The 13,732-nt window shown below is 45.3% G+C and overlaps 1 protein-coding gene across 1 annotated transcript; it reads left to right on the forward strand.

Moving 5' to 3' along the window:
• Nucleotides 1-4,843: 4,843 nt before the first annotated feature.
• Nucleotides 4,844-13,432, forward strand: HIGD1A (HIG1 hypoxia inducible domain family member 1A). Its single transcript, XM_045856969.1, has 4 exons — nt 4,844-4,934; nt 10,065-10,179; nt 11,629-11,763; nt 12,609-13,432. The coding sequence occupies exons 2-4, from the start codon at nt 10,083-10,085 to the stop codon at nt 12,656-12,658; spliced, it is 282 nt and encodes a 93-aa protein (XP_045712925.1). The 5' UTR covers nt 4,844-4,934; nt 10,065-10,082; the 3' UTR covers nt 12,659-13,432.
• Nucleotides 13,433-13,732: the final 300 nt, after the last annotated feature.

A 13,732-nucleotide genomic window follows, 5' to 3' on the forward strand; every position in this document is an offset into this window, starting at 1 on the left:
TAAGCCTGAAACGTTTCTAATTCAAAGTCAGGATATCAACCCACATAAAACTGAATATTAAAAAGACCAAATTCTGCCTACTCATTCTCTACTGAAAGACATTTGATAATAAAATATACGAGATATAAAAGTATACAAATTTTTGCCCTGGCTGGCGTAGCTCAGTGGATTGAGCGCAGGCTGTGAACCAAAGTGTTGCAGGTTCGATTCTCAGTCAGGGTACATGCCTGGGTTGCAGGCCATGACCCCCAGCAACCGCACATTGATGTTTCTCTCTCTCTCTCTTTCTCCCTCCCTTCCCTCTCTAAAAATAAATAAATAAAATCTTTTAAAAAGTATACAAATTTTTAAGAAGACACAGTCATCTTGTTAACCCCAAACTAAATGCCTTCCCAACAAGGTAGAGTCAGGAAGGCTTCAGCTAAGTTTGGGGAGTTCGGTGCCCTCCCCCATGGGCTCATCTCCCCAGCTCCCATCCCCATAAATAACTGAGGAAGAAAAAAAAGGAAGGTTAAGGAGGTGCAATGAATCCAAGATCCATTTTTCAGCAACAACTCCACAGCTTTTTGTTTGAAAACACTGTCAGTGAAAACGGTCTTGTCCCGAGCCTAAAATGATACAAGTGTGTTTCCTTATTTGACCTGTTTTAAGTGCTTTTCTGTGGAAATGATCCTCTCAACCTCACTGCACACAGGGTTCGGGTAAGCCTGGGCCAGAATGGCCAGAGCACAGCACTACAGAGTGAGGTCTTGTCTCTGCCATAGACCTGCCCCTAGATCTTCATAGGGCTGGCCCACCGTTCAGTTCCCTGCTCAGACGTCACTGATTGGATATGGACCAAAGGAGGAAGAGCATAGCGGATCTGTTTGGTTAAAGGGATGGATAGCAGTTCCACCAGCCAAGCCAAGTAGGAGAGATTGCAAGCTTATGGGGAGCAGGGAGTCCAAAACCGGGGGCGGGTGATTAATGCAGTTCCCTTATGACACATTATGGACTCCAAAATACTGAGGTGGAGATGTCCAACGCAACTGAATATACAGGGTGAGGCAAAAGTAGGTTTACTGTTGTTGGTATGGAAAATGCAACAATTAATAAATAATAATACAAGAATAAACTCCGTGCTTCATGAACTCACAACTATAAACCCACTTTTTGCCCCAACACGGATGGTTTCGGAGCTGAGGCAAGGAATATGGCAGAGAGCGAAGAGAGTGCGAAGAGAGTATCAGTAGACAGGCGAGGCTGAAAAACCCATAAGAGTGCATGAGATCATCCCAAGAGAAGGGAAGACAGTAAGAAGGAGAGACCCTGGAAAACACCAATACTTAAGGGACAGAGGAAGTGAATTTGGTGACAGTGAGGAAGAAAGAATGACCAGACTGTAGGACAACCAAAGGAAAGGTGTCAAGGGAAGATTTATGGTGTCATATAAGACAGAGGAGTTACTAAGACGTGGGTGGAGAACCTGAGTTATGTCCACTGAACTGTGTCCTTAGCTATAGTAGTTTACATAGCATGATAAGAACAGAAACCAATGCACTGAGTGAACGGGGGAAGATGCAGAGATCACACGTACATTTTTTCTTAAACATAGTTGTTAAGAAAGACATTTATATAACTTACAAAGTGACCCCCCGACAGGTCTAGTACCCACCTGACATCATACACAATGAGTACATTATTGAGTATATTCTCTATGCTGTGCCTTGTATTCCCATGGCCGCTTTGATCTTGCTGGTTTAGAGAAGGTTATTTAGGTTACACAATGCAACCCTACAAGGTTATTAATAGCCCTATTTTGCTGATTAAAAAGCTGAGGTTCCTGGAGGCCAAATGACTGGTTCAAGATCAGAATGCTAATAAGCATTCAGACCCACGTTTTTGACCTCATGCATGGCAGCAACCCCAGGGCGCCAGGCCAGTGCCCTTTGCACTCCACTTTGTTTTTTCCTCCTTGGCACTGGTTAAAGAGAATGCTGCTGCTCCGAACAAAAATAACAAATAGTTCTGAAGGCATCAGTGGAAAAGTCAAGTCGAGACTAAAACACGTAAAGTATATTTTTGTTCGTTAAAGAAAATGTCACTGCATAAACACACAAATCCTCCTGCCACACTGGTTACCAGTGGAAGGAACCTCTTACGTGGCTGACTGCAATGAATGACGCAAAAGTGGCAGACGGTGTAAACTAAGAAAACGGAAGGTGCCTGACAGCCCCTTGCTTCTTATCTGCTCAGGTCCTGGATGTAAGCTATAGTCATGGTTTTTATGGAAATCCTCTGTCACCAAAGCACTTTTTAAAGTGCAAAGCACACACACGTGTGCAACCATCTGTTGTGTTTGCAGGTGAGCTAAGAACTGCAGGAAGTCACCAAAAAAACAGAAATCCAATCATGAATACATATATAGCACTTACCATGCACCCAGCAATGTTGGGGTTTTACACATCACTTAGCCCCCTGAAGGTCCTATTATCGCGCCAAGGAAGGAATGGTGGGTAGAATGACTAAGTAATGTGCTGAGCATCACGCAGCTAGTAAGCAGCAAAGCAAACTTCAGAGTCTGTGTTCTTAAACATTATCATCCTGACTCTAAAATTTAAAAGGTGGTTGTGACTTTTCGCCCTCTAGAGAGTTCTGAAATTGCGTTTTAGAGCTATTCTCCCTAAAGGGTGGAGTGATGGACCAGGTGCCTTCAGAGGTAACGTTCTAAAATATATAAATTGTGAAAAAAAGAAAAACTGTCTTAAACCTGAGCAGAATATGGTGGTCACATATAATTATCACCTGTTCCTTCTGGGTGGGGGGAGGGGGAATAGCATTTCCTATAAAACACTTGAATAAGTAGTCCAGAGAGGGGCCTGATTACTCTTTGCCAAGAATCTTTTGTTTGCTTAAAAGCTCCTACCTTTCACATAAAATTTTTTAAGATTATTTATTTATTTATTTATTTATTTATAGACAGAGGGAAATGGAGGGAGAAAGAGAAGGAGAGAAACATCAATGTGTGGTTGCTTCTCATGCTCTCTGCACTGGGGAACCTGGTCTGCAACCCAGGCATGTGCCCTGACTGGGAATCGAACCAGCGAACCTCTGCTTTGCAGTCTGGCGCTCAATCCACTGAGCCACACCAGCCAGGGCCACATAAATTTTTTTTAAAACACTTTAGAACATGCTGTGAATATGCCTGGGAAGTTCATAAACAGCTTCAGTACTATTCCATGATTCTGCAAAGTGTAAAAAGCACAGAGTTGTAACATAACGAGTAGCCCTTCAGGGCAGTCTTCCCACTTGGAACTTAAGGATGGTCCCGACCCTAGTTTCTCCTGGGGGGACTGGATGGTAAGGACTACTGCTTCCCCAAAACAGCGGTTCTTCTCAGGGTGGTGGTGGGGCGGCACTACTGCGTGTGGCAGCCTTTGTACCTCTAAGGCCCAGGACATGGCCTCAATACAAAGCACATAACGGGCTACATCCTGAACAGGTTTTAATTCTCTGGCTGAGGGATACTGGTATCTCTTTTCTAATCCGTCCTACTTCACTACCAAGGACCTCAAATGCATTCTGCCCTTGTCGACAACCTACTCCAAAACCTTCAAGGGCCACCTGATAGAATGCTGTCCAAGTTCTTTAATCAGTATTTAAAAGTCCTCCCCAGTGTAGCTTAAATTCACTTTCCGTTACTCTCTGACTCTGCTTTAGTCACAAATGTTTGCCCTGCCCCTACTCGTGGCCCTCCCCGCCAGAACTACAATGGGATTAGTTCATGCACGGTGATCCATAAGCAATTTAGCTAACATTATTTTGATTTGTATAAATCCCCTTCAGGAATGAATATGCTGTGGTCACTGCTGCTACTAGCCTTACAGTTAACTGCATTTAACATTACTAGACTCCTACCAAACTCAGAAACAGTCTTCGAGACACTGACATGAACCAGACAAAATATGCACCTTCAAAGAGCACAACGCATACTACATAATCAAGTATGGGTTTTTTTCATACTTGTATCAAACACAGCATGAATGTTTCCTACATGTGTCTCAACTCCATTATGAGACGATCAAAATCCTGGTCCACGGCACTTAGTTCCCAACTGTATGACAGCGCCCGTGGCAATCTGCCTGTTTTTGCGGTTATCATGAGAGACCGGTATCGTCCCCAACGTACAGGCATTGATACTTTGCATCAATTCGCTCCATAGCTATTGAGTATCTGCTCTACGCACAAATTAGGGCCTCTGTCCCCGGAAGGTCACTGTCACAAGGGGCCTCTGACATTTCTTTCCTCAGCGATACCTCCTTCGCTCTGGGTGAGGTGACAGCTCCAGCTACCCGGTGCTGGCGATTCGTGGCTTCCCCCCACTGAAGTGTCAGCTCCATGAAGGGCTCCACCAGCGGCCCGACAGCGCGCGTTCGTGACGGATATTCGCCAGGAGAGCGGAAAAGGTCGACCGCTCCCACCGCCTTCCGCGCCCGAGGGCAAGACAGTGCAGCAACTTCACCCGCAGCCTCCTAAGGACTGGCGGCAGTGGAAATGCTGCATCCCCAGGCCCGTCCTGCCCGCGCTCGGCAGAAAGCGTTCCCACTGCTTGCCACCCTGCCCGAGGGAGAAAGGTCGAGAGAAACCTGAGGTCCCGCCGGGCCAGGAGCCAGAGCCTCTCGGGCGCCCTCCCACAAACCCCACACTCAAAGCGCTCCCCTCCGACGCTATCGCCACGCGAGAGTCCGGAACTCCGAGTCCCGGCACATCTCCCCATCCAATCCGCGACCCGCTCCCGCAAGCCCCACCCATCGCGCACACGTAGGCATCCACCCACCAAGGAGATCAGCCTTCTGATTGGCTGGAGCAGGCTGGGGGTGGGATGGGGAGAGGCACATCCGACGGCGCGCGCGCGGGGTCGGAAGCAGTTTGGTATTTGAGAGGTCCTGTTCTTGGTAAGTGAACTGGGAAGGGGCATTTGGGGACGCGGGACGTCCGAATGTGGGGCGGGAGTAAGTGGGGTCACGCTGTGCTTGGCCGAGAGCACCTTGGGAAGGCTGGGGGCCGCGAGGCTGGAAATGGAGCGAGGCCTGGAGTGAAGGGGGCGACGTATAGTGACGGGGCTCAGGCCAGACTTCGTGATTCCCGTAGGTTGGGGGTACAAAGACAGGACCTGACTCCCTGTTGGGTGAGGGGATATGGAGCCAGCGCGGAGATGAGGCAAACGCTTGTGCAGTGAATCGTGGCTGGAAAAACAGACTCACGGGTGGGACAGTAATGAGTGACCCGAAGTGGGAGCCCCCGGAGCCCCGAGCCTTGGGAGCAGAATCGAGCGAGTGGGAGGGCGAGCGCTCCGTCCTTGAAGTCCTGGCAAGGTCACAGGAAGGAGAGGGGAAGAAGGTGGAAGGGTTAGGAGGAGGGTTAAATCCACAGGACCTTCCAGCCCTCGCTTCCTCCTCTCTCCGTTTCCGCCCACCCTCGGCGACCCTCCTGCCGTGGGAAATTGAGAAGGCTCCGGGCCCAGTCTAAAGCATCTGTGATGGAATTTAAGTCTTTTCTGGCTAGCGATTATAAAACACTGCCTGGGCTTAGTAGTGGCAGCAGCCGAAATGATTCAGCAGTGTTACTCACCCCCTCTTTTTATTACGGGTTTGGGAAGCAGCTCTTCAGGGGAATCCCTACCAAAGGCACTTTCTAGCAGGACCGGTCTGGGTGAAAAGGTGTGACGGATTGAAGTACCAGGCCCCAGCGGGACAAACATGTTTGAGTCGTATGTACCAGGGCCTCTCCCACCTTCAGTACACACCAGAATCACTCGGGAAGTGGGGGGTGCTTCTGCTAATACACGCTCCAGGGTGTCCCTGCCGCACACAGGCTGAGTCCGAACCTTAGGGGTGGAGCCTTGGCAGCCATTTTTAAACAAGCGGTGACGGATGCAAAAAGCAAAATTTGAGATCGCTGTGGTTGGATCGTAGTTCCTGAGAGCGAAGTGACGCAATGAAGATCCTTCTGTCCGTTGCATCACCTGATGCTGGGCAGCTCCTCTTCCCTTAAGCCTCTGCCAGGCTCCTGTGCATTTGGAAAGGTCGTCAGTAGTCGTACCTTACTCAGTGGACAGAATAGTTTGTGGTTTTTATTCTGGCTTTGAATGTCTGGTTACCTGGTGCCTCTTTATGTGCCTGTTCAACTTTCTAACAGGAATCTGGGTTCATTGCTGTGTGTGGGTGAGAAAATGATCAAAGGGAAATCTGTAAGTGGTGCTAGTGGGAAAAAAAACTCTTCAAATCACAGTTGAAATTGTTAGGTAAGTCCCTGGAGAAGGAGGTTCCATTGACTCTTAGGCATGACTTAACCTATCTTTTACAATTCAAAGATGGAGATGCGGCTTCTGTAAAGGAAGGGATTTTCATATTTTTCAGATCAAAAATGTATGGGCGTTATAGTATCAATGGCTTGGCAATAGGTTGTCAATCAAAAGCACCCTGTGCTGTGTGTCAGGGGAGCTCAGTTCTAGTCCCGCCCCGCCAGAAATGTATTCCCCCTGCTGTGAGCAGTTCGCATCACCCCTTCTAATCCTCTCTCTTCCGTAAAATAAAGCTGTTAGCAAGAATTAACCCTGAGTTGTTCTCAAATTATATGACTTATAGTTACTGATCCTGGTACTTTAAAAGCTAACCATTTTCCATTTAGGATGCTGTAAATCATGATACTTGGGAAGTTTCTAGGTTGTGATTAGAAAGAATGATCAAAATCTTATATTCAGGCTGTGTTATAAATATAACAGGGTTAGACTTTATAACGTGTAAAATGTCATATGATTTCAATGTTGGGTTTTTAACACTCCTCTTTATTGATATTACACTGAAATGTTCACATGAAGTGTTCTGGATCAGAGACAGATTATCATCGGTCCCTTAAAGGAAATGATGACCACATGGTCCCCCCCACATCTTGATTCTTACCCCAGGGACTGCTTTCTGAAAGCTGAATCAAATGTCCTACCCATACAGATGTCACAGACTGCGAGGAATGAAATCAGTGGAATTTCTTCTACTCTTTTCATATGTAGGACAGAGACAGCCAGCGCCTGCCTTCCTGGTGCAGGGGCGGGGAGATTTTGCTCAGTTGCCTCATAGACAATTACAGTGATCCAGATGTGAGAGTGTAGGGGAAAAACTACCTTCTTTCTTGCTTTTAAAGACAATTCCCAAGTGGTTTCTTAGTTTAGGAATAATTATGGCAAAGGAAGAAAATGCTTTCATATCTGCAAAAGAAGGTGCTAGATTTTAAAAGTGGATCGTGAGTATAATAGTTTTGTCTCGTGGTTGCAAGAAACCAAGACCTACTCTGGTTCTCATTTTTTCTTTCATAGATAGAATGAATATAAGAAATAAAAAACAACTGAGCACTTAGGCATAGATAGCTTGGCATTTTTCTTACTGGTTAAACTCTACAAATGTATATAATTGTTATTTTTTCACTAAATATTCCTGAATAAGTTACCTTAGAATAATTTTAATTGTTGAAAAATACTGCTTTTAAATGCATTCAACACTTTGTGGTGTACTTAACTATATGCAGAGCATTGTGCCGGCAGGGGAGATGGATGGGGCGGGGCGGGTGCAGCCTCCCGACCTCAAGGGTCCTTCTAGCCAGAGCAACAGACAGTTTCAAGCCTTTTGGTGGAGAAAACAGCATCCTAGGGACCGCAAAACCAAGACATTTTTCACAAGCATGGGATATCAAAGACTTTCTAGAGGTCAGTTTGCATAACCCGAGAAGCGGGAGGAGGTGGCCCAGAAAGAGAGTGTACACAAGAGATGGGAGGGAAAAGCGTGAGAGGAATCAGCTTGCGCAGAGACCCGGAGGAGGCGTAGAGACCGTCTGTGAGATGTTTAACGCGATCAAAACAGGGATTTTGCAAGGGAGCTGGAAGGAGAGTCTATGATAAAAGTTATGCCCATTGAGAAGTTGATGGTTAGTTATGAAGGCAACTGATGAGCATATACTAGCCTAAAATAAATGTGTTTAATTTCTGTCTAGTCCATTTATGTAGTTTCTTGAAGGCCATGCTCAAATACTTCTCTGTGAAACTTCCCAAACGTACTTGAGCTCAAAGATATCACACTTAATTTAGTTCTCATTGTCTCTGTTATGCTGTTGGCAACTAACTAATCACACTCATGCCTCTTTTTAAAAAAAACAACTAATTTTGAACCACTGATTATTTCTGTGTTTTTGCATTACCTCTTTAGATAGCGCAGTGAGTGTCCTGAACTTTGAGCTCATTGGACCTTGTATGTACAGGCTGGGCAAAAGGAGGTTACAGTTGTGAGTACGTGAGTACAGAGCAGATTCTTGTGTTATTGTTTATTGGTTATAGTATTATTTTCCTCATGGACAACTGTAAACCTCCTTTGGCCCTGCCCTGTAATAAAAGCTTAGTAAGTAGGGGTTTGTTCAGTTAGCAGGTAATGGAGTACAAAAAGAAAGTCTCGTTCTAATCTGAGTTTCCTTGTGTAGAGAGCTCTGTGGTGCTGTTGAACTCCTCTGGGTTTTAAGCCTGTCTTCTCGGTCAGGACAGAATCATCAACTCTTGCCAGTGGAGATGGGGGCTTGAGGGATGATGACTTTTCAAACTTAAGCAGTAAACCTCTCCTCTAGAGTTGGGTTTTCTTTGAGGGCCTTAGCCCACCGCTAACAACGCTTGAATTGCCAAGTGTTAATGAGAGCTATTGTTACAGAAGTGAAAAGCCCAGAGGCGAAGGTGGGATTTCACATGGGTGGTGGGGTGGGCGGCTGACTCTGGCTCCACTGCAGTTGATGCCAACCAGAGACTTGGGCACTGACTGACGTGCTGTGTTTGACTCCCGTACTTTATCTGTGGGCGAAGTTCATAGGCAGTTCCGATGTGCTCCGTGGAGAAGGAAGTGTCTAGTTACTGTGGCGAAGGTGAAACCGGGTTTGTCGTCACCTCGTTGTGATGAAATGCCCGATAGCTTCCGTTGTAAAGGGGGGTGACGGAAGTGGGCGCGGGGCGCCCTTGGTCCTGGTAAGAGCTGAGATGAATCTTTTTTTTTTAATGCCCCCTTATCCATATAATGACCAGGCTAGTGTCTTGCTTTTTTTGATACCACTTAAAAGAATAATACTCTAATAGAAAGTACAGAATTTTAAGAGGGAAACCCAGGAAATATAAAGTATGTAAAGGAAGACCGAACTGAAGCTTAGGAGATGTTCTTTTATTTAAGAGGACCCTGAGAGTAGTTTGACTTTTCTGCTGCAGCGATGTTAAAAGTGATGACCCTCAGTCATAAAAAACTGAAAGGCTGTGTATCAGTGCAGTTGAACGTGAGTTAGGTTTAAAGTGACACATTTGCAGCCCCGAGGGGAGCCTCACTCTGCAGAGGTGAGAACTGGATCCAGGCAGCGTGTTGGGGTGAGTGAGTCAGTTGTAAGTTTAAAGCAATAAAGACTACACTCCTCAACCACACTTAAAAGTGTAGGAATCCACTTACTAGGATTTTCAGCATGACGTGGAAGAGGCAAGAAGGAGCATGATCAAGTATGAGGAAAAAATAAAAGATGAAGATAGGAAATTAGAGCCCTGGCTGGCGTAGCTCAGTGGATTGAGTGCAGGCTGCGAACCAAAGTGTTGCAGGTTCAATTCCCAGCCAGGGCACATGCCCGGGTTGCAGGCCATGACCCCCAGCAACCACACACTGATGTTTCTCTCTCTGTCTCCCTCCCCTCTCTAAAAATAAATAAATAAAATCTTTTTAAAAAGGAAATTAATAGCTACTATTTTAATTGACAAAAATTTAAAATGCACTGTTACTAGCAAAGTTGAGCTAAAAAGGAACCGGTGGTGTGGAGGAGCATGAGGACAACGGGGGTAAGTGCGTGTGGCCCTCCCTACGAGTGGCTGTGGGGCAAAAATACAGTTGATCTCTAAAGATAGTTTTTACAGTTCGTGAATAGCATATCCCAGGTTTTTATGGAAACTAGGATTATTTTAAATATATCCAGCCATTTAATGTCCTAGTTGTTTTTAATTGCAGAACCTTGTGGAAATTCTCTTTCAGGAAGATTCTCCAATCAGTATGTCATCCAACACAGATGTTTCTCTTTCTTCATACGATGAAGGTCAGGGATCTAAATTTATCCGAAAAGCTAAAGAGGCGCCATTTGTCCCTGTTGGTAAGTTTGACCTAGAATTCTAATAATCAGTTTGTATACTGTAATGATCGAAGTGTGATCGACTCATTCATCAAGCTCATCCATAAGCATTATTTTCAGATTTTTTATATGTGATTCAGATGTGCTGAGATTGACATGATATAGCTCATAAAAATTCTCTGTGTAGTTAGACTTCTTATTTTATTAACTCTTATCTCAGTGAAGTGTTGGGGGATCCCAAGACCGCCCTTACTAGTCTCAGCGATACGCTAGAAGGGCTCAACAGACTTTTTTAAAAGCTGTTCCACCCACAGTTACGGTTTATTACAGTCTCTATTGTATTCATTGATTCCCGTCAGAGGGGAAGCGGCACAGGAAGGAGGAGTTCCCTGGCTCCTGAAGCAGTTTATCTGCCGGCTTCACAGACCCACATTTTGAAAATTATAGCTTCCTGAATCTGCTAGTTTTTGCTACCATCTTCAGATTTTTGGTCCTGGGGGGAGGAGATTAAAAACATGGTGTGTGTGTTAGCTAATTAATGGTTTCTTAAAGCATGTTTATAAAAACAGTAGCAAGTACATTGATTGACGGTAAGATCATCTTGGTTCCCTCCCCTGTGGGGCCCCCCCCCCCCAACACGGGCCACCATGGATGAGAATCAGTCTGCCAAGACATGATCTGCCTGGGGAGGAAAGGTGGCTGATCTCTCAAAGGAGAAGGGCCAGGAACCTTTTTCCTCCATGGGCTTTTATTGGATTCATTTTGCACAGGAATACAGGTAAAGCTCATTAATCATTGTCAGGCAGTAAGGATCAAGCAATAGATAACATACAAAGAACTCTGAGGGCCTATTCTGAGTCAGGGTCAGATAGCTAAAGAGCTACACAACTGTGAGGAACAAACTCACTTCCGGCTTGGACCCTTATCATTTAATTGAGAGCATTCTAAACAAAGCAGATTTCACAGGATTTTATACATCCTTTCTTAGGCCTGATTGCCTGGGAACCCGCCCTTTCCAGCATAGGGGTGTACCACCCTCTGTCCTTGTTTCAGGCTTAAGTCAGGCAGGGGAAGTAAGGCAGCCAAGGGATTAGGAGACTTCTTGAAGACAGAATGAGGACTCAGGCTATGTCAAAGCCACGGGGCCAGGGTCCATCACCCCCTTTTGCTATGGCTCCCCAAGTCCTTCCCTGGGTCTCCCCATGATCATGTCTGTCTTAGGCCATTCCCCTTTGGGGAATCTTGCCCGTCATTGGCTAACCAACCAGGCATTGGGGGCCAGTTATGGATGAAGTAAAAGGAACAGAGGTGGCCCTCCTGCTCGGGAGATAAGCTTTGTCTCCTCAGTGGCTTATGGGCCAAAGCTCACTCACTCAGCCTTAGCCATGGGGGGTTACAGCTCCCGAAACCCGGCAGGGCGGTTCCCAACACTGCCGCACTGTGTCTGACGTAACTGTGGCTCTTTCTCAGGAATGGCGGGGTTTGCAGCGATTGTCGCCTACGGATTGTATAAACTGAAGAGCAGGGGGGACACGAAAATGTCCGTCCACCTGATCCACATGCGCGTGGCAGCCCAAGGCTTCGTCGTGGGGGCCATGACTCTCGGTGGGTTCCTGCGGGAAGTTTCAAACTTGTGCTCCCTGCTGACGGTCTTGTTACTAGAACAATGTAGATGCTTGAAGCTAATTTTTTTTCTTTTCCGTTTTTTTGTTTTGTTAAAGCTAATTTTGAGGCAATACCCAAATATCATGTTTATGTTCATGGAGATGTGAATTGGTAAACAGTAGTTCAAGTAGTGACATCATTTTACTGTCTGTGATACAGGGTGGGACAAAAGTAGGATTTACAGTTGTGAGTTCACAAAACATAGTTTATTCTTGTATTATCATTTATTATTGAATTATTTTCTATAAGAACAACTGTAACCCTTCTTTTGTCCCACCTGGTATATCTTACTAAGGTTTGAAAGAAAGAAAGAAAAGATAATCCTGCCCATGACTGAGTTTATAATTTCACTGGAGGGGCTAGACATGCCAGTGAGGAAGGTCCGTTACATGGGAGAGACACACATGATTGCTGTTTTATTGAGTTGGAGGTGGAAAAGATCTTTTAAATGTAGGTATTACATGCTTTTATTGGCTTTATATGATTCATTGACTCTATCTGGTATTAGGTAGGAAGAGCAACAGCTTTTAAAGTTGCCAGGTAAAAAATATTGAACAGTCTGAGCTGGTCATACTGGCCTTAAGCTACTTGGGAAACTGTAAAAATAGTTGTAGAAACAGAAATTGTTTACGAAAGCAAGAGTGTCAGCAGCCCCCGGTCTGGTTCCCCTTGTAAAGATTGCATGCTAGCAAAGGTGCTTCTTTTAGCTATTTTATGAACTGTTTTTAATTTTCTTAACATTGAAAAAAATATGTAAATGCCTAACCAGCATTCTTTCTCTTTAGGTATGGCCTATTCCCTGTACAAGGAATTCTGGGCGAAACCGAAACCCTAGAAGGAGAGCTGCGGTCTCGGTGGTGGTGGTGGTGGTGGTCGCCGTGGTTAGAGATCTCACATTGAGGTTCTGTATTTATGTTGGAAATAAATGGTTTGACTGGGTCAGACAGTAGTAACATGGTAATTTGAATACTGGCTTCCTTTCTCGCAGGGCTGGTTTGCCGGGTGCCTAGATCATTAGTGACTAGTTCCCGAACTGGGTCGTTCAGAGGAGTCAGATCAGCACGTGAGAAACGTGCCACTTTCGAACGCACCCAGTAGTAGTCAAGTGTCCACCTTGTTCATCTCTTTTCGTGAAATTAGTTCTAACGCAGAACATCCTGCCAACCCTGAGGTACTCCCAGTTGCTGCGAATGTCACCCGCTTTCGATGTTACGTGGGAACCGTCCTTGCCCCAGTTTTCCTTTCTGCCTGCCTTGTGGGCTGGGAAAGTACTTCTGTCTGTTCGTAGGGCGGGCTGGCTCTTCTCCCGTTCGGAGCGGCGCATAGCACATAACGTTACTAACCTCCCCACGACTGAATGTCTGTGTGTGTGTGTGTTTGTGTGTGTGTGTAAACCAAACCTAAAATGCTGATAACAGCTGCTAGAGGGTAATATTTATTTTAGTTACACTTGTGAACGTAAGATAATTCTGGATCTAATGTAGCTACTTTGTAATCGCAGGATTATATTTTCGCTGCTGTTACATGACAATAATTTTTAAATGCCACCTTGAAGTAGAAGTAGGTATTTTAAGTGCTAATACGAAGATAATAAAAAACAATTTTTAAATGTGTGCAGTATGTTTATTTTTCACTGGAAGCATCATAAATGTGAAACTAAACAACTTACCTGTGATGGAAGTGGTCAGACATCACACACAAACTGCTGTGCACTGTGGAAGGCTTGGTTGCACCTGGGAAGATCTCCTTTCTAAGCTGACTTGACATTCCATGGTTATAACATGGTAAATTGCTATTAAAGGAAATGAACACATCAGATGTCTTGTATTTATTTCAGTTTGAAGAAAGAAATCCTTCCTCAGAGTGACATAAAAATCAAGTTCCCAGAAAAGAGAAAGAACGAGTTGGC

This window comes from Phyllostomus hastatus, unplaced genomic scaffold (genome assembly GCF_019186645.2).
Source record: "Phyllostomus hastatus isolate PE091 unplaced genomic scaffold, TTU_PhHast_1.1 phas_scaffold_129, whole genome shotgun sequence".
NCBI classification, from domain to species: Eukaryota; Metazoa; Chordata; class Mammalia; order Chiroptera; family Phyllostomidae; genus Phyllostomus; species Phyllostomus hastatus.

Coding starts and splice junctions, on each gene's coding strand:
- HIGD1A (XM_045856969.1), top strand. CDS start 10,083: ATGTCATCCAACACAGATGTTTCTCTTTCTTCATACGATGAAGGTCAG. Junction 10,180..11,628: donor GGCGCCATTTGTCCCTGTTG/GTAAGTTTGACC, acceptor GCTCTTTCTCAG/GAATGGCGGGGTTTGCAGCG. Junction 11,764..12,608: donor CGTGGGGGCCATGACTCTCG/GTGGGTTCCTGC, acceptor CTTTCTCTTTAG/GTATGGCCTATTCCCTGTAC.